The sequence below is a fragment of the Phascolarctos cinereus genome, unplaced genomic scaffold, assembly GCF_003287225.1.
Source record: "Phascolarctos cinereus isolate Bilbo 61053 unplaced genomic scaffold, phaCin_HiC Scaffold_2;HRSCAF=192, whole genome shotgun sequence".
In the NCBI taxonomy this organism is placed as follows: Eukaryota; Metazoa; Chordata; class Mammalia; order Diprotodontia; family Phascolarctidae; genus Phascolarctos; species Phascolarctos cinereus.
The window spans coordinates 98,123,281-98,138,000 of NW_027555625.1; the positions used below are offsets into that span (position 1 = coordinate 98,123,281).

Sequence of the window (14,720 nt, forward strand, 5' to 3'; positions counted from 1 at the left end):
CTAACAAGATTTTGCTTTTTCATTCTCCTGGCATGACCAAGTGTCATCACTTTTGGAATTCTGTCGCATTCTAAAATTCTGAAAATTTTATTATTTCAGTGACTTGAATGAGATGACATCAACAAACTCAGTCACAGTAACATCCAGTCACAATTAGAGTCAGCTGCATATACACCTAACATCCGTAATGTATAAGCTCCTTGAAGGAAAGGGTTAGATCATAGATCCCTCTTTTCATCCACCTTGCGTAGAGGGTTGTTGTGAGGAAAGAATTTTGCAAACTATAAATCACTCTATTAATGAGGATTTTTTTTTCATTTTTTGTTTTATTGGTCTAGACTTGTGATTTTATTGTTAGAGGGAATTTTTTGTATGTAAACTTTTCCTACAATGCAGATAGGCAACTTATCTGTAAACTATAATTTTAAAGAGTTGCATGGGGGTACAGAGTTGGTCAGAAACCTAACCATAGTCACACTCTAGCTGGTGTCGGGTAAGATGAACCCATATCTTTCTGATTCCAAGACTCTCTCTCTAGACCCCAAACCACACTGCTTGTTGTGTTACTGTATTATTAACATTGTTATTTTCATCTTTTTTATTAACTTTACTCAGCATAATACTTTGGGCAAAAGGGACATTTATTAAATGCTATTGAATTGGAATTAAATATTGCAACTCTAAAGAATAAGTAATCAAATCAAAATGTACTTATGTGCCTTTGTGTTCTATGAGTAAACTGCTGATTTTTAAAATTTAGTATCATAAAACATAGACTGTGGAGGGAGTTGTGACTGGTGATTTTTTTAACAGTGAAATAATGAAATAATTATGAAGGATAGATTGAATGCCTGCTTTATTCCTGTCACCCAAAACCCCCCCCACCAACATTCCAAACCACCCAGTGACCTTATTTTAAAGTCTTTGCTTCAAGTTACTCAATGACCTCATTTATATGTCTTTATTTGGTCCTTTGAGTGTCAATAGGTCTTTTATTCAAGAAATCCCCAATATAACATAGACTGCCATCTTATTAAGGTGATTTTAAAAACATTATTCAGACATAAGAAATTTGGAAACAATTAAGATTCAAAGGTTGTTTCAGGTCACTGAAAGATAAATTACTTTCTAAGCTTACCCATACTTTGAGTTTTTATTTATCTTGTACAGTTGACCTGATCTATTGCTCTCAGGATTGATCTTTGATGTATATACACAATAATTTGACCTTTTTAATAAACCTAACTCTACTTACAATAGAATCTTTATCAATGTAGAGGGTGTCATTTCTGTGGAATCTTATTAACGATTCCTTTGGAAGCCTTAGTGATAAAGGTTTTTAAGCAGATTTAGGATGGTAGGAATTATTTCCTGCTAGTTTATACAATGAGTAGAAACCATGTAAACTGTTAACATTAAATCTCAATATATCATTAGTTTAGATTTTACACAGGAGGAACAGTGGAATCAATGTCCTGCTCATTTGGCGGAGGGTTTGACAATGAAATAATATATCAATGTGTAATAAGAGAACTACTCAGAAACTTAGCAATTCAGTTGCATAATTTTGAGTCTAAAGGATCCAAAATGAATCTAAAATGACACCAAAGGAAGATCTGTGGGAATTTAAACATTTTCATTATCATTTGTACTCTGCTAGCACCATGTACATTACATTTGTGTGACATTTAACTTTTTAAAAGTTAGATGAGCTCTAGTACTGAATTATCCAATTTGTCTGTTTTCTCAATTAATCTTCACTACAATACAATGCCCTACTTAAGGCAGGCAATTGTCAACCATATTTCACAGATGATTAGTAAATCATCAAAGATTTTGCAGACAGTCATGGAAAAACTCCGTCTTCTGAATCTTAGCCCATTGTCTTTGCACAATATATTATAGGGTGATGGGGTCTATAGAATAGCATGTAGATGCAATACAGTGGGGTGAATTTGGAGTCAGGAAGACCTGCAGTCTAATCCTACATGTGATACTTATGAGCTGAATGACACCGGACAAGTCTTTAATCTTCCTGAGCCTCAATATCCTCATCTATACAATGAATTCAACTCCAGCAGCAATCTCACAAGGCTGATCTGAAGATTAAATAAGAATATAAGCAAAGCAATTCCATGAACTTAAAATATAACGTGAGCTTTTATTTTACAGTACGCATGGAAAAATTATTACAATGATAGATAACTGAAGCTTCCAGGATGATCCTGAAACAATGCCAACAGATTTAAATGCACATTTTGTCTGAAGAATGACTGCAGGAGATTAAAGCACTTCCTTTAATATCTGGGAAGCCACCTGGCTATCCATACCCAGGTAGCCTAACCCCTAGGATATCAAATCACCATGAATAAGCTGAAAAACCTCAAGGTAAGCAACCACACCCCATCTTTATTCCCCAGAGTCATTATCACAGCTCTCCCTGAGAAAGTCTGGATTTCACTTGACCTAGGTAAAACAAGGTATATAGTAGGGACCAACAAGCCAGTTAGTGTTCAAATCAGTTAATGCTCAAGCCCAGAACCAGGAGCCCTACCACTTGCATGTGACTGTGCACCCCTGTCTTTGACCTTAAGCTGTTGCTCAAGACTGTTGAAGCCTTTAGGGGCAGCCAACACCTATTCTTGACTAGTTGAAGTATTTTATCCAAAATAGAGAGCAAGGGCTGCTGGGAATGTGACACTTATGATCCAAGAGTACAATATACGCCCTTCTACCCAACACAAGAGCCTGGATTAGGTATATCAGGTTCTCTGTGCTTCTTCCCACTCCCTACAACATAAGTGGCAAAAGAAAGGATAGTGAATAATAGCCAATTCTGAAGTTTAGTCAGAAATTTAAGAAACAAAAAGCAAAGTAACTATATGATAAACATCTATATATAACACTGATCCTATAGCAAGACTCTCAAAAATTTATTCCACATGGCCACATCAATATTCTGGGATAAACCTTTATCACAGAAACTCAAAAACCTACAAAATGGTTAGGTGCTGGTAAAGAGCATAGGAGTAGACATGATATTCTCCAAGGCTAACTCTTTCTAGGAACATAAAATATAAAGTCATTTGCTCAACTATGGCAACATAAAAAGTGATTTACAGGCTACACCACAATTGTTTATGTAATGTAAAATATGCACAATGGATTCTAAATCTCAGCAAAAGGTATCTAGTGCATATTTTGGCCAAGTTCATTATACCAACTGCTAACTCTACATGAGTAGTAAATGGTGGGGGGGAACAGAAGCTCTAAAGATCTGCAGTTAGATTTGGTTCATAATATTTTTTGTTATAAGGTGTTCCTACAATTATTCCAGTGTTCAAATGACTTCTGAAAAATAGATTAGTTTGTCCAAAGCCATGTGGGGAAAAAAAAAAGGTATTAGACTCAGGGAGAATTGAGGCTTGTGGGACCCACAGGGTTAAGTTTATTTTATAGTGAAAGTAGAAATGAACAGTAAGAAATGGCAAAAACCACTAAGAACTATACCACTTGGTAGTAAATGGAACAAAAACTAGAAAGTGATCATTAATTACCATCACGCTTTGTAAGGTTAATTAAATCCAATTCCAAAAACCATGTGTTAAGCACTGACTATTTTCAAGGGGCTGTGCTTGCCACCACTGATACAGAGTGAAAAAAAAATAGCTCCTGCTCTCAAAGAACTTAAGCATAATACTTGATTTCAGGAAAATTTACAGTAGGTATGATGTTATTGCTAAAAAAAAAAAAAGATTAAAAAAAGTGCCTTCACTCCAGGACTTTTAAAACTCAGATGTGTTCCCAAACCAGTTGGAGTCATGTATCTGATTTAACTATTGAAGGATCAAATAAAAATAGTTAAGAAATGAAGACCAACTAAGTAGCACTAATTAATTTAATAATAATAATAATAATAATAATAATAATAATAATAATGCATCTAATGATCATAGAGAATGATATAGTTCAAACTAATAAATACATCCAATATTTTAGCTAAAGCAGAATTAATCTATAGGATTGATAGCTAAATGGTAGAATTAGAATTAATAATAAAAAATTAAAGGACTAATGTCCTTTATATAACAAAGAATCAAAAAGAATTTATTCAGAAACCTAAGGGTACATATGACTTATAGGTCATAAAGGAAATTCTAAATTAAATAAAATTAATTTGTTTTAAATGCTCCCAGACTCAGATTAAAGGGAAAAGAATAAGAACAAGAATCTCTAAACCACAGAATTTTCAATACCCAAGATTCCATCTTTGGTTAGCGTTCCTTTACATTTGAGAGGGGAAAAAAGGCCCAGGTAAAAATAATTCTTCAACACCTTCTTGATTGTAAAGAAATCTTTTGAAAGCCATATATAGGCAGTTTCCTTTGCAGTTTTGGGATTTTTAATTCCTCTTTGATTTTTAAAATACAGATTTTCTAGGCCACGTAAAGTTCCTGATGAAGAGCACCCATTACTATACCTGCAAAGCGTTTCATTCAGGCCCAAGTCATCGATGGCTTTCAGACCCAGTTTGCAAACTTTTGAAAGAGATCATTTATTTTTATGAGAACTCTTTGAATGACACAGATAATTTCAAATAAGTTTCTTGAACAAAGTTGAGTTCTATTCTTAGTTTAATGTTCAATTTATTTTTTATTAAATAAACTTGAATTACATACTTTTTTTTTGTCTGCAGAGTACCATGCTAGGTAGAGAGCAGAAAGAGTCTCTGTCTTCATTATGCTGGCATTCTAGTAATATTAGTGCCAGAAAATTACATTCAAACCACACTTTGTATAGGATATCTACCTTGGTGATAGAAGGTGGTATAAGAGACATTAAGGAAATCAAAAATATGTTGTGTGCCAGTTAGGTATAAGACATTGTGCCCTATACTTTGGAACTATGGGGAAGCATCTACCATGTTCCTTTCCTCCAAGTATTTATTACCTAGCTGAGCAGATAAAACAGATAAACATTAAAAATGATCTAATATGAAAGTGCTGCACAGGTTCAGAAGGCCTGTGTTTCCCTTCTCACATTTGCCACTATCTTAGACAGATTGCTTTATCTCTCTTCTTATTAGTTTTCATATTAGAAAAATATGGGAGATGATCTCTTAAGTTATCATTCAGTTCTAATACTCTATGTCTGTAAATGTGATAAATGTTATAGATAATTATTTCCAAAGAAGGGACCCAGGTCCATATGAAAAAAAATGATGACATTCATAAACATTGTGAAATTCATAAATTTCTGAGAGGATGGGACCAGAACTTACAGATAAGATCGAGTTTAGTCTTCTGCATATAATGAATGGGCAAAACTGATGTGGATTACAAACCTTAAAGAGTGTATGTGTGTATGTGTGTGTGTGTGTGTGTGTGTGTGTGTGTGTGTATTTGACACTGGTCAGTTTGATAAGCTCCCAGATAGGATATATTATAAATAACCTTATAGATGTTCAAAAATGTAAAGCAATCAATTAAAATTAAATTCTATCAGACAGTTGGATCTGGGAGGTGATGAAAGGAAGCAAAATTCAAGTTAATTTTGGAAATGTAAAACATAAAATGCACAATATCTGATTTTATCGAAAATGTGAAATAAGCGAAATATTTATTAAGTTAATAGTTGTAAAGGTTTGTAGGATTTTTATTGTTATTTTGATACTTGGCATCTATGGATATTGTAAATTCTTTCAGGACACTTGGAAAATTCTTTAGTACACTGAAGCAGAAATGCCAAACAATGATATAGCTTAACAGCAGAAGGAAAGTGAGACTCATGGGAAATCAATATATCACATAATCTATCATTTTAAAAAAAGGATTTCTTTCCCTGTCAATCAGATTCTGATGTTTATCCTCACCATTGCACAATATAATAGATATATCTCAATGGTTGGTGGAAAAGTATTTTTTTCCAAATACCACCTTTTGAATCACAGAGACAAAAACAAAGAACTTAAAATATTAATCTAGGTGGCATTGCAACCTCGTTCAAAATTACTGCTCGGCTATGGATGTGGATATCTGTACCAGTCTTGGTTCTGTCAATAACTAGAATAACTCTCTTAACTTGTACTGTATTTCAATTTACCTCAAAAATGGTCTGATGACACAGTTCCCTTCAGTACTACCCCCACCCCCAGACATATGATGCCAATAAACAGGAAAATAAGAAAAGGTGAACTCTTTAGGGACAGATGTACTAGTAAAATCAAATGTTGTAGAAGTCTGGAAATGCAGGGTTGTTGTTTATTTTTTTCCTGAGGATGTTAGACCTGGTGGGAGAGAAAGACAAGCCCTCTCACTTGGTCATAGTTCTGATTCTGTCTAGAAATAGGTAATGCATTGGGAAATTAGAGAATAAGTATACAATATCAGCCATTATTTTTAACACATTAAAAAATAAACAAACTTTGTGGGCAATTGAGTATAAATGATGGCTGAAGAAATAGCTCCAGTTTAACTGCATCTGAAAGGATCTTTTGATCCTTGACTAGATACATGGAGATAATATTGGGGAAGGAATGCAAAAGACTCCTCATTTCTACCTATTCTAAATCAATTATTCAATAGGAAATCATTTGACAGACAATAGGAAAAAAATAGGCAACAAAGAATCAGTCCTTTTGGGGAAAGTGACTTCAGTCTCTACTCTCTTAATTTTGTAATTCTGCCTTATTAAAAGTAGCCTAATCTCTCATTGTCCTTAGTAGTTAGGACTAAACAATTGCCACTGCACTCAATAAATGAAATATGTTTCCAAACTGAATTAATGCTACACAAGAATCCTGGTGGGTTTGAATCCTAGGTGGAATTATCCTTTTCATCAGATACTACAGTGTTCAATAATGCAGGTTGGGAAGTATTCTTTATTTTACAGGGGGGAAAAAAACTCCCTGTGTGTCAAAATAAAATGCAGGTCCCAGGATATCTAATTTTGCTTCTCTTTGACATATTACTTTTTTACCCTCTTTCCTCTATGCTGAAACCTTCCTGATTATGCATGATCCCTCATTTTCTGCATCCAAGATGCACTGAAAAAAAATCAAATTTTTCATTAAAAACACCCACCCACACAGCAGCAGCTGTCATTGTATCATATTTGCTGCCTAATTTAAAGACGGAAGTTTCATTTCATGTGTTCTTCATTTAATTGTATCTTATACCTTTTAAAGCAATACCAGGTTTGGATGAACCACTTTCTACAGAATAACTGTACTTTATGTCCTTTTTTATTAATCTGTGACAATTACACTTTCTTTTTACTAAAGCCAACTCATTATATCTGTCATTTCCTCCTTTGATTCATATAAGGATCCAACTTTGCCCCAAGGAGGAAGGATTGAGAATGTAAATCTAACCATTAAGTTTAATACTACAGCCATGGAAATTTACTGGCAAAGCTGGTTTGTAGCATATGCCTTGGGAGATATTCTACTGATGAAATTTTGTGAGTTAGTGATCATGACTATCAATAATTATATGGATATATCCTAGAATGAAGTGATCCTTGACTTTGCTTCCATTAGTTGCTAAGTCAGCTAAGATTTCAAGGTGTCCAATTATACCACCTCCCAATTGTTTCTGATGTTTAAAAAAAGAGTAAACATTTACACATTTTAAGCAAAGAATTCTGAAAATAAGTGACAAGTGAAAGAGAGTTGCCAGTCCTAATAATATTTATGTTGTCTATTTCTCCCCAATGGTCACTAAAAGACAGAAAGTGTTGCATAGTGAAACACAAGCACAAATGAGGTTTCTGTCTATATAGCTTACATAAGTTGATGGCATAAACTGTTCACCTTTTTCATTTCACTCATAAATGACATTTACCCACTCATTGTTCTCCCTAATTAAGATTATAAAATACCTACTTTATATTCCATGTGCCTTCTCTTCTATTTAGCTTTTAGTAACATATCACTTTTCCTCATTTAAAAAAAATATGAATTCCCTAATTTGGGGATGTTATGTTATTGGCCCACCCAAAGAGCTGTTATTTGTTCACTATTATGCAAAGCACACACCAGAATTTCAATGAAGAGTAAAAATGTGACAGAGGGAAAAGAAACCTAGTTGTCAACAATTTTTAAAACGTAATTTTAAAACTGCCTCAATCCCCAGTAACAGCATGTATTTTATTTATGCCTTATTTTCTCAGATTTTTTTTAACATAGGGAAATATTCTCATAACCATACCCTTTCCAATTTTTCTTATCTATTCCCATTGTATAGACATTTAGTAACTTCTTATGCTTAAAATATTCATTTTCTGCACTGGTTTACTTCACCTTTTGTCTATCATCATCTGGGAAACACACATTCAATTTTCCAGCATTTTCAGAAATCAGCATGACCTTTCTTACTCCACTTCAAGAAACTATACAAACACCAAGGTTTCTTTTTTCTTTAGAAGATGATGAGTTTCTTTTATAGCTATGAGAACCAAGTGAAATCTCCAGATTACTACTCCTCTAATAAAAAATATATATATTTTTTCAAATTTTCCTTTTCCTTTTCTTTTTTCTTTCAAGTTTATTTCTGTCTTCTCTATTCCATCTGTTGAATAGGATGTTCATGATTCTATTGTCTTTTTTTTAATCACAAATAATCACATAAATGTTTTTAATTTGGCCATAGTGAACTTCCCAATTCCATCGCCACCCTCACTGCAAAATCCATCATATGCATACCTAGTCTCTTTCAGATTTTTTTAATGAACTTTTACTGCATGAACAGTAGCTACGAAGTTTGCAGGATCATCTGGAGTGAATAGGTGAGGGGGAAGTTTCAGGGTAAATGGATGGGCTAGATCTAAGTGAATAATTTACCAGATTTATGAAGACTTAGAGTACTGGTTCAGAGGTAAGGTTAATATCTTCATCCAAAAGTGCAAAGAGTTCATTATGCTCCAAATTAGGTAGGAGCAAGCAAGGAAATAAGGAGATATGGAGATGATCTGTTTGACAGTGACATCAGGGATTGTGACTACTGGAAGGTTAGAGGATTCTTAGGAAAAACCATGGATCAAACAAAGACAGAGAGGCGGGAAGAGATAGTACCTCATCTTGGAGATAACAGACACACATTGTCTAGAATAGTAAAATCCCATGCAAGCTTACCCATCATGCCCACCATTCCCGTTCTTTGCCCCCTTTAGAGAGGTGGGCACTGGGGCCTCTTACCTTGGCTGCAGTCCTTGCCGCGGAAGCCAGTTCGGGAGCAGTCACATACCGCTTTGTCATCGACCACGGAGCAGACCCCTCCATTGAGGCACACGCCTCCCTCGCCCTCCTCCCCAACCTCACACGGGCTCCCCCCACCACTACTGGGAGGCTCATCCTCCAGTTTCACCTCGCCACTCTCCACTGGCAAGGCCTGGGATGAGTTCACCCGCACATCACGAATCCACCCTTTGAAGGGTTCCCGCTCCCTCACTGAGGCCAATGTCAACTTGAGCGCTGCAGCCCGTAGTTCTGGAGGCAGGCCACCCACAAAGAGGCCACTAAATACTGTCATATCACGTCGCTTGGACTTGACTTCCACCCACTTTGCCTCTGTTTGGTCGATGAGCAAAGTTGTGTTTCGGAATTGACGGCGAATCCGCACTGTGTGCCAAGTGCCATCATTGACTGGTGTATCTGACAAGAGCACTGCAGGCTCAGCGCAGAAGATTGAAAAGCTGAGCTGCAGCCGGCCACCTCTGGTAAGGATCAGCTCCAAGAAGTCACAGAAACCTTCATCATCAAAATAGAGAACTAGGCCCCGGGCACTTCGGGTCTTCAGCTGGAAGCTCATCTCACTCTCACAGCAGGCATTCCACTTGGGGAATCGTGTCCATTGACCATCAGCCCCTGGGAACTCCAGCCCACTGCCCAGCTCTGCCCAGCACCCCAAAAGTAAGAGTGAGAGGCATACAAGGAAGCAGCCCCCACGCTGTAGCAGCGCCGACCCCATGCTGGGGGCTGGGGTGCGGCGCGGAGACACAGGGGTGGACAGGTTCAAAATCTTCCTGGACACCCTAAGGTGGAATTAAGGTGGGTGTCAGGGAATAAAATGTGGTAGGAGTAGGAAAGAAAATGGTTGGAGTAGGAATGCTTACTCCTTTACCTGATACCCTCTTTTTTCTTCTTTTTGCAAAAACCTCTCACCCTCTCTGTATATTTTCTGCCCCACTGAAAATGTCAGCCCTAGTGGTAAAGTATAGCCACAGAACTTCTAGGCCAAAATGTAAATACACCTTGAGGAAATTTGCTAAAAATTTTATCAAGAACAAAGAAAGAAAAAAATGCTGATAGAAGATATGGGCTGTTGGTTCAATGAATGAGTCAGCAGATGCTTCCACTCCCAAATGCAACAATCCTTCAGATTCTTTTGGTGGTGGAGATAGGACAGATGTGTAGGAAAAAAACAAAACACCAAACTTCTCAGATGTTTGATGACCTAATATTAATATTTCCACATGCCTGAATATGTATATCTTCACGTGTTACCCCCAAGATGGATAGTCCCCAGTAAGGGGGGAAAAAAGTCCTTATCTTCTTTAGAACATCAATTATCAATTCCAAACTTGCCTGCCAATAGAGGTTGTGCTGTCAGATCATAAAACATTGGTCCCACCGTAACCAGGGCAGAATGTTAGCCTCCTTTCTCATGACTTTCCAAGCTATTTTTAAAAATCCCCCTTTTTTTTTTCTTCTCCCCAACAGTGGGGTTGAAGCCCAAAAGCTGTCAAATAGAAAGAGAGCCCCTTTAATTATAAAGCTCAACAGCTCCTCTTCTTTTCCCTCCTTCCATGCAAGGCCAAGATCAATTTAGGTGCATGTCGATGTGTTGTTGTTGTTTTTTTGTTTTGTTTTGTTTTGTTTTTTGCTCTGTTTTTTTAACTGACCCAGAAATCTGCAAAGAATTAAGAAAACAAAATGAATTCTAAATCTATTTACTACATCAGTCAGGTGAATTCCATCATTGTTTTACCAATTATTGGGCATAACTATTCTTTAAATAGTATACCAGGTATAAAACTAGTATTGTAAACAAATGAGGAAATATGGCAAATTCTGTGTTTATTTAATCTAGTGTAATCCTAAAGTCTAGTGTGACCATATAAAACTGCTTACTGCAAATTTGTAACATCTTATGGTAATTAACCAACAGCCATTCAAAATAGTTTAGGACAAAAATCTGATCTTTATCTTCTTTATTTTTAAGGAAGTTTCTTTTTTAAAAAATCTGAAAGGGGGAAATTAAGCACTGCTTATTCTTCTTGTCATTGATATTTTCCTCCAGAAATATATCTCCTCCATTTTTATCTCTCACCTGAGTATAGAAGTATGAATATCCCCTAGCCAGATATCATATGTATGAATAGATTTGGGACATATAAAGTAGATTTAGCAGCCAGTATGAAAGTGCTTACTTTTATTTATACTGCATTCTTATCATTTTATTTTCACAAGTAGAGATAGTGCAAGAAGGGTTCTTTAGAAGATGCTTCAAAATTTTGAAAGGATCTTTAGTTACTTTTTAAAGTCAGAATTTCAAAAATACTCTATAACGGTTGGTATAAATCTCATTGGAACTTGGAATTTTTAAAAACAGGATTCACTCTTCAATTCATCTCCTATAAGATACACAATCTTCTAGTGATGTTGTCATATTTAATATTTTTCCTATTATTATAGCAATCCTAAATCCTTCTCAATCCCTTATCTGGCTGTCCCCTAGCAGAATTTTTGTGTCCTGAGAAGCAGCTGGCATGCATGTCACCTCAGCACTTAAGGCTCAAGAAATTCAAGGAGTTAAAATCATACCTTTGAATCACCACTACCTCAGCCCCCTGTCTATGCTATTATATCACCTCTCATTATCTCACTATAATATGACAGTTTTTTGAAATACCATAAACTAATAAATACTGGGCATTGCCTAAGCCATTTATTTTGGAATAAAAAGGTGGGGGAAGAGGCATTTGTAGGGACAAGAACAGCATCATGAATATGTTGTCTTGCCATGTCAAGAAGGCTTATTATACTATCCCTCCAAAAAATAATTTATCACCTGTACACACAAGCTCACTGTCTAATTAACAGTTTTTTTTTTAACAAGCAGAAACTAGCTGTAATTTATTACACCGCATTGTGCTGCTGCTTCTGCACGGAGGGAGCATGAAGCATTTCTCTTCAGTACAGAGCAATCCCTACAGGTGTCAGCTGAGAGCCACCAAGCTCGGGGATCCCACTTCAAGTTCCTCCCTAGATGAAATTGATGACTTGCTGGGTCTCTCTCTCTCTCTCTCTCTCTCTCTCTCTCTCTCTCTCTCTCTCTCTCTCTCTCTCTCTCTCTCTCTCTCTCTCTCTCTCTCTCTCTCTCTCTCTCTCTCTCTTGCACACGCACCCCACACTAGCAAAAGGAAAAAAATACCAGCTGCTTATTTATTATGGCTGATACATCCACACCATCACCAAACACCAGACCTCTCTGTAGAGTGATTCACCTAGTCTTCAGAAAGACAGTTTTATTATTTTAAAGAAGACATAATTTAAGATACTCTCATCTCATAAGTGGACGCATATCACCAAATCTTCAATAACATGCAAAATAAAGGTTTGACACAAACTTAAAATAATATACAGAATCCAAATATTAGCTGCTCCATTAGAAAATCATTTTGATCATGGCTTTTTTCAGATCTAGTTATTTTTTTCATATATGTTACATGGATCATCCCATAATCTACCCCCTTTTCTTCCTCTCATCTTCTTCTTCACCTAATTTGTAATTTTTATTTAAGAAGGAAAAGAGAAAAATAGAAGACAAATACGCCTTTTTTTTTTTTAGTATAGAGCAGGACAACTAGCTATCACAATTCTTAGAGGAAGCTCATTGTGTGTATCAGTGTGTATGTATATGGAGAAAATGAATCTCTCTGGGTACAGGGAATACCTGGCCAGTTCACAAATTACAGGATGAAATAAAAAGATCTGAAAAACAACCCTGCTGCAGCCAAAAGGAGAAGCGCTCTAATTCAAAAAGCAGATTTAACAGCCTCATTAATCTTTTCTTTCATTTCTAGAATCAAATTCATTCCCAAGCTACTGAAAGGATCGATACAATACCCTCACCAGATGGAGTTACATTTATTTAATGTGTTTCTAACACACACACACACACACACACACACACACACACACCCCTTTCACCATCCTTCAAAGCATACGATCAGCAAGAACCTGAATAGTTTCAGACACATTAAAATTATAAAAAAGGAAAAGTGATTAATTATTTTCTCGTTCTCAGATAAGTCCCCTAATGACAATACACACCCAATATTCTCCTCGTCTTTCCCGCCCAGTCCCTATGCTCCATCTCTATTCCCAGTGCATTTTCTTGGATTGTATGGATTAAGGAAACACGCAGCTGGGGTCGGAGGGAGATCTATTTTATTGCTTAAATTTCTAGCCAGCCAGTTCTTTTCTTGCTGTTGCTAATAAAATACAACATTCCAACCTCTAAGTTACTACCTCGAGTCCACCATCTCATCTTCTTATCATCCACCTATTTGGTAGGCTGCACGAAATCCTACCCCTCTGTGTACCCCCCAATATTCTCCCTTGTGCATATGTGGCAGATCCTAGCTCAGTTACGGGAATGGGGTGGGTGGGGGGTTTCCTTCCCCAACCCATTACCCCGCACCCCTCCGCTACTATCCCTTTCCTCCCCCGGCCCCCAATACATTTTGAGCTTCTTTACCTGCCTGCTTGGATTTTCCTTTTAGCTCTTGGCAGAGCCAGAAGCATGCATCGGTCAAAGATAATTTCCCGAGGTCTCTGGCTCTAAGGCGACTGCTGCTGCGTTTTCAGAGGCGTCAGGCTTGAGAGTCTATCTCTAGGAGTGAGGGAGGGGAGAACAGGCAAAGGAGGGGAGGAGGAGGAGAGGAGAAGAGGAAAGGAGAGAGGAGGAGGAGGAGGTGGTGGTGGTGGTGGTGGTGTGGTGGTGGTGGTGGTGGTGGTGGAAAAGGAGGAGGCTGGGTTACGTGATACCGGGTGCTGTCCTTCTGCGAGAAGGGCGGAGCTGCGCTCTCTGCAGTACCACGGAGAGCGGTGTCCCCTTCCTCAGGCTTGGGATGGGGTGAGCTTGCCTTGCTCTGCGGGCAAGCTTTCTCTAGCCCTCCGGGTTTGGATGCCTGAGGACCGGGGCTTTGCAACCTTTGCACAGTCCTTTTGCAGGGGAGTCTGATCCAGGGGGCGGGATCCTGCTGCAAGCGCTTCTAACTCGCCACCACCCCGCCAACCTCCCCCCCACCCCTACTCCCCTGAAGGGGGAAAAAAGCCTAGTCTAATCTACTGAGCATGCCCAGTCCCCAGCTAAAACCACGCAAGGTTTGCAAGGAGATTCCACTTCTCCGGGGTTTAGTAATGATTAGGGCGGAGGGACAGAGAACTCAAGAGACAGGGCACTGAACAAGGGAGGGGAGAGAGTCTAATGGGGTAGGCTGGGAGGGTGTAGGGGTGAGACATTAGAAAATATCTGACTTCAAGTGTGAGACTAAATTCTACTTTAGAGGACGCTGATGTTCTTACTGCTGTTCTTACTCAGGTGGAGTATATACGGAGAAATAAGGACCGACCTTGCTGACTCTCCTTCTTTCCCTTAAACTCCTCTGCCTAGCGTCTTCAGATTATTGGATGGCGACCCTGCACGGAGATA

General features: G+C 37.6%; 1 protein-coding gene across 21 annotated transcripts in view; it reads right to left on the bottom strand.

Annotated features, from left to right (window-relative positions):
- Nucleotides 1-14,283, bottom strand: part of NRXN1 (neurexin 1) — a 1,404,735-nt gene extending 1,390,452 nt beyond the window's left edge. For all 21 annotated transcript variants that reach the window (XM_020996244.2, XM_020996243.2, XM_078149514.1 and 18 more), the window contains exons 1-2: nt 13,764-14,283; nt 9,197-10,910 (exon numbers count right to left, since the gene is read on the bottom strand). In XM_020996244.2, the coding sequence (XP_020851903.1) occupies nt 9,197-9,968 (772 nt within the window). In that variant the 5' untranslated portion in view covers nt 9,969-10,910; nt 13,764-14,283. The remainder of the gene's footprint in view (nt 1-9,196; nt 10,911-13,763) is intronic.
- Between the last annotated feature and the right edge of the window lie 437 nt (nt 14,284-14,720).